At 39.5% G+C, this 21747-nt stretch overlaps 1 protein-coding gene across 3 annotated transcripts in view; it reads right to left on the reverse strand.

Moving 5' to 3' along the window:
• Positions 1 to 21747, reverse strand: part of MCCC1 (methylcrotonyl-CoA carboxylase subunit 1) — a 62651-nt gene that overhangs the window by 40175 nt on the left and 729 nt on the right. For 2 of the 3 annotated variants that reach the window (XR_014262989.1, XM_082459963.1), the window contains exons 2-7: positions 19832 to 19878; positions 16852 to 16988; positions 13701 to 13796; positions 2098 to 2219; positions 1533 to 1680; positions 1323 to 1444 (exon numbers count right to left, since the gene is read on the reverse strand). Coding sequence is in view for 2 of the 3 variants with exons in the window: in XM_082459963.1 (XP_082316089.1) it covers positions 1323 to 1444; positions 1533 to 1680; positions 2098 to 2219; positions 13701 to 13796; positions 16852 to 16988; positions 19832 to 19878 (672 nt within the window). In the remaining variant the exon portion in view is untranslated. The remainder of the gene's footprint in view (positions 1 to 1322; positions 1445 to 1532; positions 1681 to 2097; positions 2220 to 13700; positions 13797 to 16851; positions 16989 to 19831; positions 19879 to 21747) is intronic. The other variant, XM_082459964.1, reaches the window with a different exon arrangement.

A 21747-nucleotide genomic window follows, 5' to 3' on the forward strand; every position in this document is an offset into this window, starting at 1 on the left:
CCCGGTCCGGGAGGATCCCACATGCCGCAGAGCAGCTGGGCCCGTGAGCCACAACTACTGAGCCTGCGTGTCTGGAGCCTGTGCTCCGCAGCAAGAGAGGCCGCGATAGTGAGAGGCCCGCGCACCGCGATGAAGAGTGGCCCCCACTCGCCGCAACTGGAGAAAGCCCTCGCACAGAAACGAAGACCCAACACAGCCAAAAATAAATAAATAAATAAATTTAAGATGAGTACAAAATTGGGTACAGGATCTTCAAAGAGGTTCATGCAAGAGAAGGGCCTGAAGCTTTAGTTCATTACCTTCAAGGTACATCTCTCTCTGGTCATGGTCCCCAAATGAATTTTTCTCTATAAAGTCACTTGACTTACAGGTTTATATATATGTGTATGTGTGTGTGTGTGTGTGTGTGTGTCTGTATTTAAGACAAAATCTATGAAACAAGAAGCTTCTATAATCAATATCTTATTTTAAGCAATACACATGAAAATAAAATTCCTGATAATAAAATAAATTAGAAATCCACATAGTATCTGCTATAGTGGTACCCAGAGAAGCAGTTCGGTGTGGTCACTTAGAGTGTGAATTCTGGAGTCAAACTGCCTGGATTCAAATCCCAGCTTCACCACTTCCCAGCTGGGAGACCTCAGGCAAGTCAGATGACCACTCTGTTGCTCAGTATTTTCACCTGAAAAATGGGAACAGGGTCCACCTAATGGGATTGTTGCAGGAATTAGACTAGAAATAGAAGGATAGCAAGATTATTACTTAGTATATGTAAAATACTTAGAACCTGGCACATGGTTAAGTGCAATACAAGGGTGAGCTATTAGTATATTTGTTAACATATCACTCACAATTCAATTTGGCTAACTATTACCATTTTCTGAGCATCTCAAATGATGCTTTATCTGTAAGATAAAGCTTAGTTTCTTACAAGAATTTTTTTTTATTTTGAAAAGACTCTAAATTCCATCAACAAGAAATGAATTGAGGACTTCCCTGGTGGCGCAGTGGTTAAAAATCCGCCTGCCAATGCAAGGGACACGGGTTCGATCGCTAGTCTGGGAAGATCTCACATGCCGCAGAGCAACTATGCCCGTGCGCCACAAATACTGAGCCTGTGCTCTGGAGCCCGCGAGCCACAACTACTGAGCCCACGTGCCACAACTACTGAAGCCCGGGCGCCTAGAGCCCGTGCTCTGCAACAAGAGAAGCCACTGCAATGAGAAGCCCGCGCACCACAACAAAGACCCAACGCAGCCAAAAATAAATAAATTAATTAATTAAAAAAAATTTGAGTCGGAAAAAAAAGCTGAACCCACCTTGGTGTGTCCACAAACTTCTCAATCAGCATCGCATCATCATTGAAAGACTTCTTAGCTTCTCTCCGCGCTGATTCTAACTGCTCTTGAAATTCTTTTCCGGATCTAATGATCCTCATACCCTAAGATGGAAAGATAGTTACGACTACAACGTAAGTAAAACAAATTAGACTAGCCCAAAATGGAAAACACGAGCATGCGCAATCTTACTTTTCCTCCTCCACCACGGACGGCTTTAATCATGACGGGGTAACCGATTCTCCTAGCATGCTCTTTCAGGCATTGGTCTGATTGGTCATCACCGTGATAACCTTCCACAACAGGCACTCCAGCAGCAGCCATGATGGATTTGGCTGTGCTTTAGAATAAAAAAACCAAGATGCCCCAAATCTATGAATTATTTCATACAAGGGAAACACAAATACTTCCTAGTCTATAAAATACGATGGAACTTTAAAAATAAAACATGCCATAGGTAAAAGGACTATAGTCTGAGACAACAAATATTAATACAAATGTTAAAATATCTATTAGTTTTCTCAATCCAGTTTTCATGTGGTAGCTCATTCCACCTTGTTTTTAATCCCCCAAAACTGATTAACACATTGATTAGAAACACTAATTAGTTGAAAATTTTCTGTAACTCACTGTAGTGGCAAATAAATAACTTTTGCCTATGATGACAAAAGGGTATAATTAACATGTCTATTATAGTTAAAACAAACCATTTCAATTAGTCTTCCTATGGCTGTATTTAAAAGATATAAACTCATACCTCTTTATACCCATGTCTCTAATTGCTGATGAAGGAGGACCTATAAAAATAATTCCTTCTTGCTTACACAGTTCGGCAAATTCCATGTTTTCTGAGAGAAAACCATATCCCGGATGGATAGCCTAGAAAGGAGAAATGAAAGGATAAACCTTCTAGTGCTCCACTGGCAGACTCTGATGCAGGTGATGGAATCTTCCTCTGGGGAGGCCTCTCCCTATACTGGTGATAGGTATACTGTGGTCTCTATCAGAATATGTTTCTAAAGAGAGGTTTCTTTAGAACTTTAATACTAAAGTTCTAAAGCCTTACCCAAACCAGAAAAATCTATATTTCTTTTCATTATGGTAATACACACATCAAATTTACCATTTTAACCACTGTTCAGTGTATAGTTCAGTGGCATTAAGTACATTCACAATGTTGTGCAACCATTACCATCATCCATCATCCCCCAAAGAAACTCTATACCTATTAAATAGTAATTCCCCATTCCCTGATAACCTCTATTGTACTTTCCATCTCTATGAATCTGCCTATTCTCCGTACCTGATAAAAGTGGAATCATACAATATTTGTCCATTTGTCTCTGGCTTATTTTATTTAGCATGGTGTTTTTCAAGGTCGATCCATGTATCAGAATTTCATTCCTTTTTATGGCTGACTAATGATCCACTGCAGGTATAGTCCACATTTTGTTCATCCATTCATCTCTTGATGGACGTGTGGATTGTTTCCATCTTTTGGCTATTGTGAATAATGCCACTATGAACACTGGTGTTCAAATACCTGTTTGAGTTCCTGCTTTAAATTCTTTTAGGTATTGGGTTGGCCAAAAAGTGCCTTTGGTTTTTAAGTAAAAATAAAAGACACATTTTTCATTTTCACCATGAACTTCATTGAACAACGTATTCACCCTTTTGTTCCACTACCTTCTGCCATTTTTCAGGCAACTTCATAATTCCATCTTCCCAAAACTTTTTAGCTTTTTGAGCAAAGAACTGTTCCAGGTGCCTTTTACAGTCTTCCAGGGAATTGAAATTTTTTCCATTAAGAGAACTTTGTAAAGACTAAAATAAATGGAAATCCGAAGGTGCAATGTCTGGTGAATATGGTGGATAAATCAGAACTTCCCAGCCAAGCTGTAACAGTTTTTGCCTGGTCAACAAAGAAACATGCGGTCTTGCATTATTCTGACGGAAGGTTATGCGTTTTCTGTTGACTAATTCTGGACGCTTTTCATCGAGTGCTGCTTTTAGTTGGTCTAATTGGGAGCAGTACTTGCTGGAATTAATCGTTTGGTTTTCCAGAAGGAGCTCATAATAGAGGACTCCCTTCCAACCCCACCATATATACAACATCACCTTCTTTGGATGAAGACCGGACTTTGGGGTGGTTGGTGGTGGTTCATTGCACTTGCCCCACGATCTCTTCCGTTCCACATTATTGTACTGTATCCACTTTCCATCACCCATCACAATTTGTTTAAAAAACTGAACATTTTCGTTACGTTTAGGTAGAGAATCACATGCGAAAATATGGTCAGGAAGGTTTTTTTTGCTTAACTTATGTGGAACCCAAATATCAAAGCGATTAACATAAGCAAGCTGGTGCAAATGATTTTCAACGCTTGGTTAGGATATTTTGAGTACGTCGGCTATCTCCCGCGTGGTATAATGTTGATCGTTCTCAGTTAATGTCTCGATTTGATCGCTATCAACGTCAACTGGTCTACCCGACAGTGGAGCATCGTCCAGCGAGAAATCTCCAGCACCAAGTTTCGCAAACCACTTTTGACATGTTCGATCAGTCACAGCACCTTCTCCATACACTGCACAAATCTTTTTTTGTGTTTCAGTTGCATTTTTACCTTTCTTGAAATAATAAAGCATAATATGCAGAAAATGTTGCTTTTTTTCTTCCATCTTCAGTATTAAAATGGCTACACAAAGATTCACCAATTTTGATAAGTCTTTTTTAAATGCACGCTGATATGACAGCTGTCACATACAACCTAACAAAATTGTTTCAAATGAAGTTAAAGACAACTAAGTGCTACTAGAGCCACCTTACAGAAAAAAACGAATGAAACTTTTGGCCAGCCCAATATACACGAAATGTCAAGTAATATCAGCAAGCAGGAGTAAAGGGCTTCAGAGTGGTAAGGGGAGTGGGCGGTTGTTTGCAGTGTCTCCATATAAAGCTGGCCTAGAACTGAAGCCACGTATCCAAAAGCTGAAAAGAGCACCGTAGCATAATACTAACTCATTTAGCTTCAGGTCACTATCTGCAGATGTCACCTTTCCAGAAAAAAAGCTAGGAAGCAAACAAAAGGTCATCGAGTACTAAAGTCTATATATACTTCAGTGAAAGAGGACCCCCCCTCATATTTTAACCTAACCACTTGCAACTTACTCAAGAGTTTTAAGAAATTTATTTACTTGGCTTTCTAGGCCACAGAAGAGGAAAATCAGTAACTGAATGACAGCAAGACTGCTAAGAGAAACATGCTGACAGTGAAAAGGGCGGAAACAGAGGAAAGCAAAAAGGCTTAAATGGTTTAGTGAGGAATAAGGCAACTCTCCAACTTCAATAGTTCTGAGGGCATTTTTGTTCTTTTAAAATAATAATTAAGTACGTTTAATTATAACCAAGAGAATGTAAAAATAAAAAGCTTATCCAACCCCATTTCAAAATAGTTATGTCCAAGGAACATTTCAAAATAAAAGCGGTAAGCTTCAGATGTCTGGGAAACTCATGTGAATAGAAAAACCCACATCTTAGTGACAGCAAACAGCAAAATGCTAGATAGTGAATAAAATGTTAAATAATCACGTTTTGATGTCAGCCTGGAGTTTTGCTCCTTTTAAACCAAAGTTTAATTTTAGTCATTTTTCATGAAATGTCAAATATTATTTATATTAGGCAAAGTAAAACAGGCCTACATCCCAGTCCTCCCTGGTTTTTTAACAGCTTTTTTAAAGGTATGCTTTACAATGCATAACATTCACTCATTTCCAGTTTGATGAATTTAGCAAATTTATACAACTGTGCTATAACTGGACTATAAATATAATCCGGTTTTAGAACACTTCTACCAGAAGTTCCTATGTACCCATGTGCATAAATGATTAATCCTTGCTCACAGAACCAGGCAACTACTGACCTGCTTTTTCTCTCTATAATTTCGCCTCTTTTAGAAGTCTCATACAATGGAATCATATAGTCCGTAGCCTTATATGTATGGCTTCTTAAACTTAGCATAATTTTCTGTGGTTCACCCACAAACGAAAAATGAAATACTGATGCATGCCACAACATGGATGAATACAGCACATTTGTTTACAGATTGTATGGATATATCATATTTTGTTTTTTATTAATTTGGATTTTTCCCAGTTTTTGGTTATTATGAGTAATGCTGTTATAAACATGCATGTACAAGTCTTCATTAATTTTTCTCAGCAATGTTTTATAGTTTTCAGTACATAGGTCTTGAACTGCTTTTGCTAACTTTATTACTAAGTATTTGATTTTCTTTGATGTTATTACAAATGTAACTGTTTCCTTAATTTCATTTTCAAAGTGTTGGTTGCTAGCCTCCTTTCTTTTGGAACAGATACTTAATTTGACAGAACCCTGATTAACTAGATAAATACTCTCCCTTCATAACTAAGAAGAAAAGCAGCTGTCTCCTTGCAAAAAATAATATTCAAAGACATTATGGGAATGGCCTCAAGAAGTTTAATTAATTTCTCTTAGGGTGAACACTTTAATATATCCAAACCACAGTATCCTCGAGCATTTGAATGGATTAAAAAGGAAATCTAACAATACTACTATTACCAGCGGGCTAATTCCAAGCCATCAGGCATGTATCTAGCTGCCAATTCACCCTGGTGGATCACAGGATTGTAAGTCTGTTTAGATTGTTCATCCCATAGTACTAATATGCCTTTGACAATAAAGACAGAAAACTGGCATCATCTCCTACCCTTAAATCTCTGCCAAAATAATTTCTTCCATGTTTTTAGTTTGTGTCTATTCTGCTCTGTGTTTGTTCAAGCATATGCACAGGTCCAAAGTTGTTGTTGTTGTTATTAGCTCTGTCTTCAGCAAAAATGAGATGTGTCCTTTCCGTGGTGGAGGGGACAAGCCATACTCTTCAAATTCTTCTTTTTTTTTTTTTTTTAACATTTTTAAAATTTTGGCCACATTGCGTGGCTTGCAAGATCTTAGTTCCCCGACCAGGGATCAAACCTGGGCCCCCGGCAGTTTAAGTCTGGAATCCTAACCACTGGACCACCAGGGAACTCCCTCAAAAATTCTTTTTTTTTTTCAAATTCTTATTACCAAGAATTTCCTACCCACATCTGTGATTCTTATGACATTTGGATTTCCTTTTGGTCAACCACATAGATGACCAGTATTTAGTTAAATAACTTGCTATATTCATTAAGGTTACTTGTCAGTGATTTTGAAACATCTCGAACAAAGTTATTCATTCCTGGTGGCACATTAAAAGAAACTGGAGCACTTTTACAAAACATTCATGTTCAGGAGCTAATCCAGATAACTAAGGGGATCAGTGAGGTCTGGCAAAAGCTTTTCACTAAAGAATAATATACTTACAAAAAAGTGCACATTATAAGTATACAGCTTTTATAAACATAGTTTTCATAAACTGAATACACCTGTGTAGACAACACTCAGCTCAAGAAATAATCACTAGCATTCCACCAGAGAGCATAAAGCTCCCTTCCAGGTGACTTTAGGCCCCTCCCATGGTACTGTATCAACATTCTCTTTAAAAGGCTCCTCAGTGATTCTAACCTTCAGCCAGCACTTACTACTACTACCTCTTTCCCAGCCAGAGAAGGCCTGAGAAAACTGACTGTCAAGAGGACTAGCCTAATGAACATGCTTACCATTACATCTTTTAGATTCTCTCAATACAGCCATGTTACCAGGCAAATCACCAGAAATTTAGCTCAAGTGTAAATTTTACTCTAGCATCTATAAAAACGCCTATGTTAAAATGGCCACATTTAGAAGTCTACATGGAAACACAAAAGACCCCAAATAGCCAAAACAAACTTGAGAAAGAACAGAGCTGGAGGAATCATGCTCCCTGACTTCAGACTATACTACAGAGCTACAGTAGTCAAAGCAGTATGGTACTGGCACAAAAAGAGACACACAGATCAATGGAACAGGATAGAGAGCCCAGAAAAAAACCCCACACACTTGTCAATCAATCTATGACAAAGGAGGCAAGAATATACAATGGAGAAAAGACAGTCTCTTCAATAAGTGGTGGGAAAACTGGACACCTACATGTAAAAGAATAAAATTAAAACATTCTCTAACACCATATACAAAAAAAACCTCAAAACGGATTAAACACCTAAATGTAAGACTGGATACTATAAAACTCCTAGAGGAAAACACAGGCAGAACACTCTGACATAAATTGCAGCAATATTTTTTTTGATTCATTTCCTAAAGTAAAGGAAATAAAAGAAAAAATAAACAAATGGAACCAAATTAAACTTAAAAGCTTTTGCACAGCAAAGGAAACCATTGCCAAAACGAAAAGACAACCTACTGAATGGGAGAAAATGTTTGCAAATGATATGACTGATAAGCGATTAATATCCAACATATATAAACAGCTCATACAACTCAACATCAAAAAAACAAACAACCCGATTAAAAAATGGGCAGGAGAACTGAATAGACATTTTTCCAAAGAGTAAATGCAGATGGCCAACAGGCACATGAAAAGATGCTCAACATCACCAATCATCAGGGAAATGCAAATCAAAACCACAATGACATATCACCTCACAACTGTCAGAATGGCTACCATCAAAAAGAAGAGAAATAACAAATGTTGGTGAGGATATGGAGAAAAGGGAACACTTCTACACTGTTGGTGGGAATGTAAATTGGTGCAGCCACTGTGGTGCAGCCACTGTGGAAAACAGTACGGAGGTTTCTCAAAAAATTAAAAATAGAACTACCATATGACCCAGCAATTCCACTCCCGGGTATATATCTGAAAAAAATAAAGACACTAATTTGAAAAGATACATGCACCCCAATGTTCATAGCAGCATTATTTACAATTGCCAAGATCTGGAAGCAACGTAAGTGCCCATCAATAGATGACTGGATACAGAAGATGTGGTATATGTATACAATGGAATACTACTCGGCCATAAAAAAGAATGAAATTTTGCCATCTGCAGCAACATGGATGGACTTGGAGGGCGTTATGTTAAGTGAAATAAGTCAGACAGAGAAAGACAAATACTTTATGATATCACTTATATGAGGAAATCTAAAAAATACAACAAACTAGCAAATATAACAAAAAAGAAGCAGGGAATTCCCTGGTGGTCCAGTGGTTAGGACTTGGTGCTCTCACTGCCAGGGGCCTGGGTTCGATCCCAGATTGGGCAACTAAGATCCCATAAGCCATGCTGCGCGGCCCAAAAAAAAAAAAAAAACAAGCAGACTCACAGATATAGAGAACAAACTAGTGGTTACCAGTGGGGAGAGGGAAAACGGAAGGGGCAAAATTGGGGTAGGAGATTAAGAGGTATAAACTGTTATGTATAAAATAAGCTACAAGAATATATTATACAACTTGGAGAATATAGCCAATATTTTGTAATAACTGTAAATGGAACATACCCTTTAAAAATTGTATTTGTACAAAAAAAAGAATTCTACACTTTTGGCAAACTTCTTTCAAAATCACTATGCACATGTCATTCAATGTCCTTTATTACAGGGGTCCCCAACCCCCAGGTCACAGACTGGTACCAGTCCACAGCCTGTTAGGAACCAGGCTGCACAGCAGGAGGTGAGCGGGGGGGCGGGGCGAGCGAGCAAAGCTTCATCTGCATTTACAGCCACTCCCCGTTGCTCACATTACTGCCTGAGCTCCACCTCCTGTCAGATCAGCGCCAGCATTAGAGCCTCATGGGAGTGCAAACCCTACTGTGAACTGTGCATGCGAGGGATCTAGCTGGGGAGTGGCTGCAAATACAGATTATCATCAGCAGAGAGCCTGACTGTACAGAGACCATAGTAAATCAACTGCTTGCAGACTCATATTAAAACCTTATCAGTGGGCTTCCCTTGTGGCACAGTGGTTAAGAATCCACCTGCCAATGCAAGGGATGCAGGTTCAAGCCCTGTTCTGGGAAGATCCCACATGCTGCGGAGAAACTAAGCCCATGTGCCACAACTACTGGGCCTGTGCTCTAGAGCCTGTGAGCCACAACTACTGAGCCCATGTGCCACAACTACTGAAGCCCTTGCACCTAGAGCCCGTGCTCCGCAACAAGAGAAGCCACCACAATGAAAGAGTAGCCCCAGTTCACTGCAACTAGAGAAAGCCCACACAGCAACGAAGACCCAACGCAGCCAAAAATAAATAAATAAATAAATAAAATTTTAAAAACCCAAAAAAACCAAAAAACCCCTATCAGTGAGTGGCAAGTGAAAACAAGCTCAGGACTCCCACTGATTTTGCATTATGGTGAGTTGTATAATTATTTTATTATATATTACAATGTAATAATAATAGAAATAAAGTACACAATAAATGTAATGTGCTTGAATCATCCCCAAACCATCCCCCCACCCTGCACCCGGTCTGTGGAAAAATTATCTTCCACGAAACCAGTCCCTGGTGTCAAAAAAGGCTGGGGACCGCTGCTTTACTAGAAGGATCAATATGATTCTTCTTCCAAGTCAAAGTGAGGGCAAGGTTTGATCTGTTAATTGGTAAATATCCTCTTATTAAAGAGCCCTGTAAATTTTAACCCACCAAATTTCCTTTTTGATCAGGGCTGCAGGAAGAACTAAAGAAGCTTTCCTTGGCCTAAGTTTTCTGACTTAATTCCAACCACCATGCCCCAATAATAGTCCCATATTACTTATTTTTTGCTTTTATCTTAGTCTTAACCACTATCTGTAATGTTGCAAGTCACCTCAAATCTTGAATATCCAGGCAAAATGTGTGAAAATTATTTATTCTTTTCTCATTGTTTGTGTTATTATGGCATCTAACATAATACTAATTCAGATAGAGTTCACAAATTCTCCAGAATTAACATATCATAAATTTGCTATAGAGTCGTTACTTAAAGAAATAGGCAATAGGGCTGAGAGTCAGGATACGTTTGTTTAATTCTTTCTCTTTCAATGATGAGACGAGTTTTGCTTTCAAAGTACCTGAAGATATTGAAAAAATGCAAATTATGCATAAAAATGTAAATTACAGTGGGCTTGGAGTCTGGCCTAAGAAGCTGCATTTCTACCAAATGATGCCATGGACCACACTTTGAGTAGTGAGACTAGATGATTTTGGGTATCACGTATCCTGTGCATTTTATATTTGTAAAATGGCAGTAATGATACTGTCTCATGTAAGCTCAAACATGTGATAAATACAAAGTGACAATTATGTTAAAGTGCCTGGATTCCTAAGGGCCTTTTACTCCAAATGATAACTAAAAAGCTTTAGAAACAAGCATGTTTTAAATACCTGTGTGTATAAATCAGTGCCTACATTGTTCAGTCTAGAAACTCTGATTCTAAAGAAGAGAACATAGATGCAGAAACACATAAATACAAAACAACCGCATATATTCATTAATTCAAATTAATGACCCCCTGTGCCAGGTCATGGGAATGTTAGGAGGTAGAGAAAATAAGTCTCAGTTGTGGGTTCTTCTCTTAAACGGAGCACAAGTGAGTTGAGGAGTCATGATATGCATTAAAATTGTTAAACAAGAAAATAGCTAATTAAGTATAAAGATGACAGGAACAGGAAAGCAAATGCTAAAGGAAAAGGGAGACATCAGTGTGACTAGAGTCATGAAAGTAATTGTAAGAGGCAGGAATTCCAGTGGCAGTGAAGGGCAAGACTACTGCAATTGACTCCTAATTACTCTGCCTGCTGTGTTTGTTATCACCCCACCTTTGCCCCATCCCGCTAGCCTATTCCCCACCGGCAGCCACAATGATCTTATTAAAATATAAATCAGATCACCTCCCTCCCCTGCTTAAAATCCTCCAATAGCTACTTAGAATGAAATGCAAACTCCTCAGTAAGGCCTATAATGCTCTGAATGATGCTGCCTCTACCACTCTCAGCTTCATCATCTACCACTTCCCTCCTGTGTCAGTTGGTTTTCCAGCTCCAAACCCAACCTTCCATACTGAGTTTGGCGACAGGGCCCTGCAAATTACTGTTCTTGCCAGCTGGTTTCTTATCAGGTCCCGCCAGCAGGGGTCACTGTAGGGAAACTGGAAGCCAGGGAAGCTTCCTGTTCTTCCACCCTGGGCAGCAGCAGTTCCCGTGTTTAGTCTCTCTTGGAACTTCCAGAACCAGCCTCATTATGCTCCCTGCAGCCAGGTAGGGCCCCTCCATAGAGAACTGAGCAAGAGCTGCAGAAGGTCCTTCCTCCAACCTCTTCCCCAGCCCAAGGGGTGGTTATCAATACCTGTAGTTTTATCAGTAGGTAATTTCAACATACTTTTTTCTCTTCTAGTCCTCTAACACTGGTGGAACTAATCCCTAAATTAATCTCCCTCTGTTGAAATATCTAATGGAATTTCAGTTTTACTAACTGGATCCTGAATGACACAGCCCCTCATTGCCTTCACTCCATCCACACTGAATATTTTTGTCCCTTGACCACAAGCTTATACTCATCTCAGCGTCCTGGCAGTCCCATGTGAATGAACCTTTCTCGTCAAGTGCTTCATATGGCTGGCTCCTTCTCATCAGGCAGGTCCCTGTTCAAGTGTCACCTCTTCAAAGAGGCCTCCACTGATCATCCTATTTAAAAGCATTTCCTAACCAGTCTTTACTCCCTTATCTGGCTTTACTTTCTTCCCACCACTTATAACATTCCTAGTTATATTAGTTCTTTACTCCTTTAAATATTGGGTTGGCCCAAAAGTTCGTTCAGGTTTTTCCGTAACATCTTACGAACAAACTTTTGGGCCAACCCAGTATTTATTTTGTGCCTCACCTACAAGAGTGTAGCTTCAGACATAGGTTATAAACTGTGTTAGTCATTGCTGCATATATGCTTTATTTTAAAATATTTATTTATTTGGCTGCATCGGGTCTTAGTTACAGCACGCGGGATCTTCGTTGCGGCATGCGAGATCTTTCATTGCGGTGCTCGGGTTTCTCTTTAGTTGTGGTGTGCAGGCTCCAGAGTGCACGGACTCAGTAGTTGCGGCACATGGGCTCTAGAGCGCATGGGCTTAGTTGCGCCGTGGCATGTGGGATTTTAGTTCCCCAACCAGGGATCGAACCTGCGTCCCCTGCATTTGAAGGTGGATCCTTTACCACTGGACCACTAGGGAAGTCCCTGCATACATGCTTAGAAGCTGGCACAAAGCAGGAGACCAAGTAACGTTTGCTGAGTGAATAAATGCATGAATGATATGAGAAGGAGGAAAAGAGCATTTCCGGCACATGGAACAATATAAGCAAATGCCTAGAGAAATAAGCATGATATGTAAAGACAGAGGAAAGTTCATTGCAACCATAATAAACAAGTGGCGATGAGAAATAAGTTTTGACAAATACTGGAAACTCTTAAATGCTAGGCTGAAGAGTTTGAACTTTATCTTATAACCACAAAAGATTTACTAACTGGGGAATAGGATGAGAAAGGGGTGAAGTTATTGAGGAAAAAAAAAAAAGAGCAGGTGGTAATAATGAAACAAGGGTTTAAGAAACATCTGTCTTACATCTGTCTTGCAGTAAAAACAACTGCTAGCAGTTATCTGTCTAGCACAACTCATTGGATGGGCAAGGGATTTAGAAGTAGGGGAACCAGCTGAGAATCAGAAATCCAGATAAGAGATCATAAGGTCTGGCTGTGTGATTAAAAAGAACAACTTCTGGAGACATTTCAAAGAAAGATTCAACACAAGTTGGTTCCTATTTTATTTTGAAGGATGACAGATATAATAACAGCAAAATTTTGAGTCTAGGATATTGGAAAAACAGGGAGCGGGGCCTTAGACTAAGACTGGGAAGTCAAGAGGGAAAAGGATTTCTTTCTTGATTCTATTTTTCCTTGTAATTTAGAGCACCATCTATTTCTCCCAAAGAATCCGATGTTCCTAGTATCTGGCTTTGAAGGTAGAAGAGCTGAATTCCCTCTTAATTTAAATTTGTAATTAAACCCTCCCTCCACCTGTTTCCCCAAAGATCTAAAGTTCACAGGACTCAGTAAGACGGTAGAGTGGCTGAGGAGTGAGAAGCGACACTCTTACTTTACAATAACAATCCCATAATCAAATGTAAAAATCTTGGGAACAGCTAAAAATAGAGAACGAGTTCTGTAAATAATAAGCAATTTTGTGTAACCTGTACAAAACTTATTCCTTTTGCAATGCAAATTTCTTCTTTTTTTTGGCCACACCAAGTGGCATGTGGGATACTAGCTCCCCAACCAGGGATCGAACCTGCGCCCCCTGCATTAGAAGCGCAGAATCCTAACCACTGGACCGCCAGGGAAGTCCCTGCAATGCAAATTTCTTCATGACTCTTTTACCTGTGCAGCGGAGATCTTGGCCACTTGAATGATTTTCTCCATAGAAAGGTAGCTCTGCTGTGAGGGAGCGGGGCCGATGGAATGTGCTTCATCTGCCTGTTGAAGGAATATTACATGCTTAAAAGACCACACAGCTGGTACACACTAGTACACTATACAGAACTGCTGCTGGGTCATCTTATTATTATAAATAAAAATGCTGGCTCCTAAGAACAATGAAAGAATTGAGAAACAGAAGTAGCAGCTCATGTCTATATTATAAAAATAAGCCAGTTTGGAATCTTTCACAGGAGGAGGGTACCAAAACTTGACTTTTATGTATAAAACACACACTTAGAGTGAAATTAAAGTGCCTTGGGTTAGAAGGCAAGAGGCATTAGTCACAGTATTATTATTAGCAACAATAGTAACCTTAAATGTAGTCAATGTCAAAAATGTACAATTTGACAACAGAGACAAAATATATAACAGATGTATACAGTAAGAAATAAAATTACAAAGTTTCCTTAAGTTTATATAATTATTAGAGTATGATAATACGCCTTCTATACATTTATGAACTATTTTTATATTGTCCCTTAAAACTTTCATATAATCATAGTACCCCTTGAAGCAGACCAGATACACAATATCATTCATTCATTCAAAGACTTACTGAATGCCCACTATGTGCCATGCTTTGAGGTGAAGCTGCCTATATATCAGTAAATAGGACAAGCGTCTCTGTCTAGAGGAAGAGACAAACATCAAACATACATTCACACACTTAATGAGAGCTGTGATAAAGGCCAAGAAGGAAACACAGAGGACACAATGCAGGTAAGAGGAAGAGGATCAGGTTTAGTCTGGTCAGGGAAAGGCTGGGAGGGAAGGTCAAGGGGCTCCTTGACCTGGGACTTGGCCAGGCAAACAGGCGGAGGCGGTGGAGTTTGGAACAGGAATGGAGATGGGGGCAAGCCTCACTGGCAGAGAAAACAACACATATGAAGGTCCTGGGGTGGGAAGAAATCTGGCCCATTTGAGGGACTGAAGGAGGCTTGTGTGGCTGGAGCAATGAATAAAGGGTCAGGGACCAGACATGTGGCTGGAAGACAGGGGGATGCAGATTTCAGAGGGCCTTGTGGGAGGTTAAAGCTTTGGATTGTCTCCCAAGGGGACACATGATGAGACTTTTTAAAGTGTGTGTTTTTAATTTAAACTTTTAATTCCACAATACACAAATCCATTCTCATTCTGAAGACTGTGAACAATAATACAGAAGCAAAGGAGTCCTTCGGCATTGCCCCTCTCCCTCATTCTAAACCCCTTCCAGATATAACCTCTATGATCAATTTGGGACATACCTTTCCATATCCACATTCCTATTTATTTGAATGTATTTATATAAACATACAACAGTTTTAGTTTTTGTTTTTTCACCAATAGGATCAAACTCTAGAGTCATCTTCTGCAATTGCTTTTTTCACTAACAGTATGTTTTGAGAGCTCTTTCCTTGCTAGTACACACATCTACCTCATTTTTTTATAACAATTGCATAATGTTCCACAGTATGAAGGTACCATAGTTCATTTAATCAGGTACCTCTAAATGGACATTTAAGCTGTAATGGCAAATAGATGCCGGCAGCATCTTGTGCATGCCTCTAGGTGCACGTATGTGTGAGTATGTCTCTGGACAGAGATCTAGAGGAGTGTTTGCAGGGCTGGGTGAAAGATATGACATTTTAATCACTCCTGGTTAATCATCCCTTGAAATGGTGTCACTAATATACATTTCCATCAATAACCTAATTTCTAACCACATTAACCAACACTGAATACTATCCATCTTTTAAATTATTGACAATCTGGAGGATGATAAAAAGGTTTAAAGCATTTAAAGCATAGGAGCAACATGAAAAAATCTGATTTTTAAGCTATCAGTCTGGCTGAAGTGTAGAAAATATTGTGGGAGGGGGTCAAGGGTAAAGTAGGGAGACCACACACAAGGCTACAGCACTTGACCAGGCAAAGATGATAGCGGCTTTGACTTAAGGTGCAGGTGGTAGAGGGCAGAAAGAAGTGGAAAGAAATGTTTGGGAAGCAGAATTAACAGCAATTGGAGATTGTCTAGATGGGGAAGGGGGAAGGATGTAGAGAGGGGAGGAAGATGGGAGATATTTAAAGACTCCCAGATCTCTGGCATTATTATTTTTATGAGTGATGGTGTTGCCACCTACTGGGTTAGGGAAGTCTGCAAGAAAAGCATGCTCAGCACAGATGAAAGGTGATGAGTTCAATTTCAGACATATTGATTTGGTGCCCATCCAGGTGGAGGTGTTGAGTGGGAGGCTGGATAGACATGTATCATGTTCAAAAGAAAGTCTGGGCTAGAAATAGACATTTGGAAGTTTTTAGCAAAGCCACAGCAGTTGATGATATGATCTAGAGTGACAGTATACAGTGAGAAAAGAAGAAAATGGAAGATTCTTAACAGGGGAGAGGAAAAGGACTCCACAGCACAGGAAGACAACTAGCCTTGGATAGGAAGAGGACAGATGCAGATGCAGCGAGCAGATTCTGTGGCAGGAAGCTCAGTTCTATGTCCTCTGTGACTCGAGATCATCTGCTGAGAATAGGTGGTAGAGGGAGAGTCAGAGGTTGGAATGGAGCAAAACTGGTTTGAGATAGTCCCTGCACAGAATTCAAGGGAAAAGTGGCAGTGTGGAAAGCCCAGGTGAAGCTGGTCATAATTTTACAGTTAAGTCAAGGCTCAGAAACATTAAATGACTTGTCTAAGATCCCTTGGCCAGTAACTGGTAGTTGCTAAGACTGACCTCGATCCTTCTCCTGGTACATCTGGGATCTGAATGTGCGCCACTGACAGTGTGATCTGTGGGCCAGCCACATTCTCTGAACCGTTTTAACCAATCCTTGATGAGACAGGACCTTGCCTAGAAGTCAACTACACCACTAGGCACACAGTGTAGTTCCACTGGTGTTACTTTTGGAAAAGGTTCCCAAGATAAATTTTTAGTGAGCAGTTTGAACTTACCTACTTAGACACTGTTAATACTAGCAAATATAAGCTGTCAACAAAGAAGTAAAATGCTGACACAATAAACAAATATGATCACTTACAAAATTTGACTTCCAGTTTTTAACAACGTACCATGTCAACATGCATGGAATTCCTGTCGGCCTCACTATAAACAGCCACAGACTGTACGCCCATTTTTTTGGCTGTTCGTATCACCCTGCAGGCAATTTCTCCTCTGTTTGCAATGAGGACCTTGGTAATGTTTCGTCCTGTTTAAAATACCATGAAAACCATACACAAATGTTACTGGGGAATTAAGGAATGAGAATGCAAAATATAGTTGTCCCTCAGTATCCATGGGGGACTGGTTCCAGGACCCCTGCAGACACCAAAACCCACAGATGCATAAATACTAATACTATATAAAACGGTGTACTATTTGCATATAACCTACCCACACCCTCCGGTTTACTTCAAATCATCTCTAGATTACTTATAATACCTAATATAATATAAATGCTACAGGGACTTCCCTGATGGCACAGTGGTTAAGAATCTCCCTGCCAATGCAGGGGACATGGGTTCGAGCCCTGGTCCGGGAAGATCCCACATGCCGCAGAGCAACTAAGTCCATGCACCACAACTACTGAGCCTGTGCTCTAGAGCCCGCGAGCTACAACTACTCAGCCCATGTGCCACAACTACTGAAGCCTGTATGCCTAGAGCCCATGCTCTGCAACACAGAGAAGCCACTGCAATGAGAAGCCCGTGCACTGCAAGGAAGAGTAGCCCCTGCTCGCCGCAACTGGAGAAAGCCCGCGCACAGCAACGAAGACCCAACGCAGCCAAAAATAAATAAATAAAGTAATTAATTAAAAAAAAAATGCTACATAAATAGTTGTAAGTACAATGTAAATGCTATATAAATAGTTGCCAGTGCACAGCAAATTCAAGATTTGTTTTGGAAACTTCCTGGAATTTTCAAATATTTTTGATCCTTGGCTGGTTGAACCTGCAGATGCGGCACCTATGGATACTAGAGGGCCAAATGTAAATATTCTATGATATTAACTAGGTTATAAACATTTGTTTTGATAAAATCAGCATAACAAAGCCTCAAATAACCATTTTAGCTAATATCAGTGCATTTCTTTTCAATGTCCAATATTTGTAGATGTTGCTACTTGTGTAGGGTAAAGTTAGACATTGGCAGAGATAGGGTCACTTTAACTTACAGTGTCTCTATTGTCTTTATTGTAGACTGTCTCTCTGGGTAAACCAAGTTATCTTCTTTGACTTTCTTTTTTTTTGTTTGATTGTTTGTTTGTTTGTTTTGGCTGCACCGGGTTTAGCTGCGGGACTCAGGATCTTCGTTGTGGCATGCGGGATCCTTTGCTGCAGGTGTGCGAGATCCTTAGGTGCAGCATGCGCTCTCTTAGCTGTGGCATGCATGCAGGATCTAGCTCCCGGACCAGGGATCAAACCCGGGCCCCCTGCATTGGGAGTGTGGAGTCTTAACCACTGGACCACCAGGGAAGTACCCCCTCATTGTGGGTTGTTTTTTTTTTAACGTCTTTATTGGAGTATAATTGCTTTACAGTGGTGTGTTAGTTTCTGCTGCCTTTCCATTTTGACCTTGATTAGAATCAATGCCAGTGTGATCAGATCAGGGAGAGCTGTTAATAAGCCTTTAGAAGTCATGAAATTCAAGATACTCTTATTAACATAAATTCTTACTCAGCTTCTTCAATTTAAAATAAAATTAAAAGATGCTTTGTTATGTCAAAGACCAAATTACAATAGCTAAAAAAAAAAAAAGCACAGTTAATAATAACTAAACTTTAATACCTATTTTCTATGCCCCAGGTCCTCTGCTGAAGACTCAACTTGGACTTAAATCCTCACAATCATCCTATGAAGTAGAGGCTATTATTATTATCTCAATTTTGAAAATGAAGATATTAAGATTGAAAGAGATACTGGCTTTCCTGAAATCACAGAGCTAAAAAAAATGGTAGCTCCAGGATTTGAACCCAGGTTAGCTTCACTCCAGAATGTGAGCTCTTCATCACTCTGCTCCACTGCCTCCATCCCTCTGTACACAGGGGTGTGTGGTTCTTGCAATATAAATGAATACTGCACCAGTTCACTGGCATCAGTGTCATAGGACATGTTATTGTATTAATAAATAAAATACACTTCCATCATCACACATGAAATAAATGTTTTTGACAGTTTATAATATTTATTTTTCTCAAAAAATAAAGTTTTATATAATTTAAAAGTATGTTTTTCGGGACTTCCCTCGTGGTCCAGTGGTTAAGAATCAGTCTTACAATGCAAGGGATGCCAGTTCGATCCCTGGTCGGGGAACTAAGATCCCACATGCCACGGGGCAACTAAGCCCGCGCGCCACAACTGCTGAGCCTGCGTGCTCTGCAGCCCGCGTGACACAACTAGAGAGAAGCTTGTGCACAACAACATGGAGCCCACGCGCCGCAATGAAGGATCCTGCGTGCCGCAACTAAGACCCGACGCAGCCAAAAAATATTTTTTTAAAAAAGAAAAAAAGCTCAGCATCATTATAAAAAACAAACAAACAAAAAACTATGTTTTTCAACAGGGATCTATAGAGCCCAAGCTGTCACAAGGGGTGCTAGGGTGAAGCATGCATGTATATGTTGGAGGAGGGGGCTACACTCAGTCAACCGGAAGTTACACGTTTAAATGTTTACAGTTGGGAACTCCACGTAACATTTTATTTGAAAAAAAAAAAAAATTCCAGCTACTTGAAAGAACTGTTTTCAAGCACTGATTTAGACCATCATATTTATGCTTTTTCAATTCAATACACTAAAGAGGGGCAAACAAATAACAACATAAACATAAAATGTCCTTAACTATTTACCTATATATTTTAGACTCAAAAGCAAGAGAGATTTAACATAAGAGGTGAAAACCATTGACTCAATACTAAGAAAGTAATCATGAATATCCAAAACGCCAGAAGTATATAAAAACTAATTCTATTATGCACACATTAAATAATTAAACATTTCCCTTTCTTACTTCATAACCTGAAACAAGGCCAAATAGAAGAGGGTGTCAGTACCTGTGGTAGTTGCATACTTCATGGCTCTTTGCTTCCAAGTCCATCCCCTATAAAATGAATCCAAATGGAATTATGATTAAACAGGATATGTAAGATCTGTCATTGTTCTCTCAAAAGAATCTCAATTTTTAAAAACTTGCAACCAAGTCTAGATATGACTTAGTTACATTTAAACCTTAAGCCTACAGAGTGATTCAATAAGATTTACTTTGTGGGAAGAAAACGAATCTAGAAATCAAAAGTTGCAGTTCTGGCTGTTCTCCCCGGTACTAAGTGCCCTTGACCAGAACACCTAACCGGCTCATTCCTGAGGCTGGCAAATGACCACGGAGTCAGAGACAATTAGAAAGCCAAGGTACTTCAAGATCATCCAGTTCAGCTTGTTTTCAAACTTTTTTCACCAGAACCCAAAGTAAAAACTATGTTTGACTTCACAAGCCAGTACACACACAGAAGTTTCATGAAAGAAAATTTCCCCTATGTTTCGATAGTTCCTGTTCTATTCCATTTTATTAAATAAAATGTCCTGGGAAGACCCACAGGTTAGGCACTTGAGTTCCACAAGATGGTTTTCTCAGGAGGCTACTGCTTTCCCACATCTTTCCAATCAACTGACCTCGCTTTCTTGATCTTCAATGGGGAGGTGGGGATCACAGCATCCTCCCATCACAATCTTCAGATAGGCTTACCAATAAGATTCAAGGCCTGTCCCGGGCAATGTGTCTATAAAATGGCTGCTTCTTGGTAAATCCAGCTTAAGACTCTTATTCAGTTTTAAGGACATTGCTGAACTAAAGTTTTCTTCTGCCATTTTCCAGTGAAAACCAAGAGACAACCACCTCCCACATACACACCACTTAACTATAATCTTCTATCCCAGTGATGTTCTGATTGGTCTATTCCATTTTTCACCATTATCTACACTACAATTTAAAATGGCTTAAAAAACATTAAGAAGTTGCTTCCATGCGATTATTCCACCGATTCAAGAATTTCTATACCAGTTTCTCCTCGTTTTTAAAATTCCACCACTAGACTAGATTTCTTTGCTGAGTTACTACAAAATCATGACATAAAAAGACATGTAAACACCCTATATACTGATAAGATTTTAATTCTACATGCCATTAACAACTCTAACATTTTCCAGGGTGACAACCACTTGAGAATGGTTCTATACATAATAGCTAAGATTTGAGAGGGAGAGGGAAGTGAGAGAAAATGGGTCTGTGTAATATCCTGAAGAGCCCTGGAAACCTAAGAAAAGAAAAATCAGGAGAAAAAGAAGAACACTAACATTGCTTTCATCAACTGTCATATTTTGCTCTGCTACAATTAAGTAACTGAATATCTACATCCATACAATAACTTTTGGATAATAAAAGCAATAAAAAAAACTTAAGACAAATCATTGAGTCTGCAAAGGCTACATCTATGGATTGATTCATATGCATCAGATTCTGTTTAAGCCTCTTTACATTAACATTAATTCATTTAATTCGCACAGTCTAAGGCACTAGTATTATCTCTTCTAGGGATAGTATCATCTCCTCCTCCTAGGTAAAGAAATTGAAGCACTGAGGATAATAAGTAACTTTCTCAAGGTTACTCACACACCCAGAGTAGCAAAGCTGAGACCCCTGCCTTCTGAGGGCAGAGTCTGTGCCCTTCAGCACTAAGCTATATACTATGTTTCCAGAATGATGGAGGAGGAGGGAAGAGAAGGCAAAGGAAGCTAAAGAAGCTTGCTACCTGGAAACCTGAGGGTGTCTTCACTGCCAGTAATCGTCTGGGAAGCTTAAAATCTGAAACTGATCTGGAGTCAGGTTAGTTAGAGTGAGTCATCTGATAGCTTTGTTCAAATGTGTGTACAAAGCTGTTGACAAAACCTCTCAGCTCTCCGGAGACAAATTTGC

The sequence above is a fragment of the Balaenoptera physalus genome (genome assembly GCF_965194825.1).
Source record: "Balaenoptera physalus genome assembly, chromosome: 4".
Lineage (NCBI taxonomy): Eukaryota > Metazoa > Chordata > Mammalia > Artiodactyla > Balaenopteridae > Balaenoptera > Balaenoptera physalus.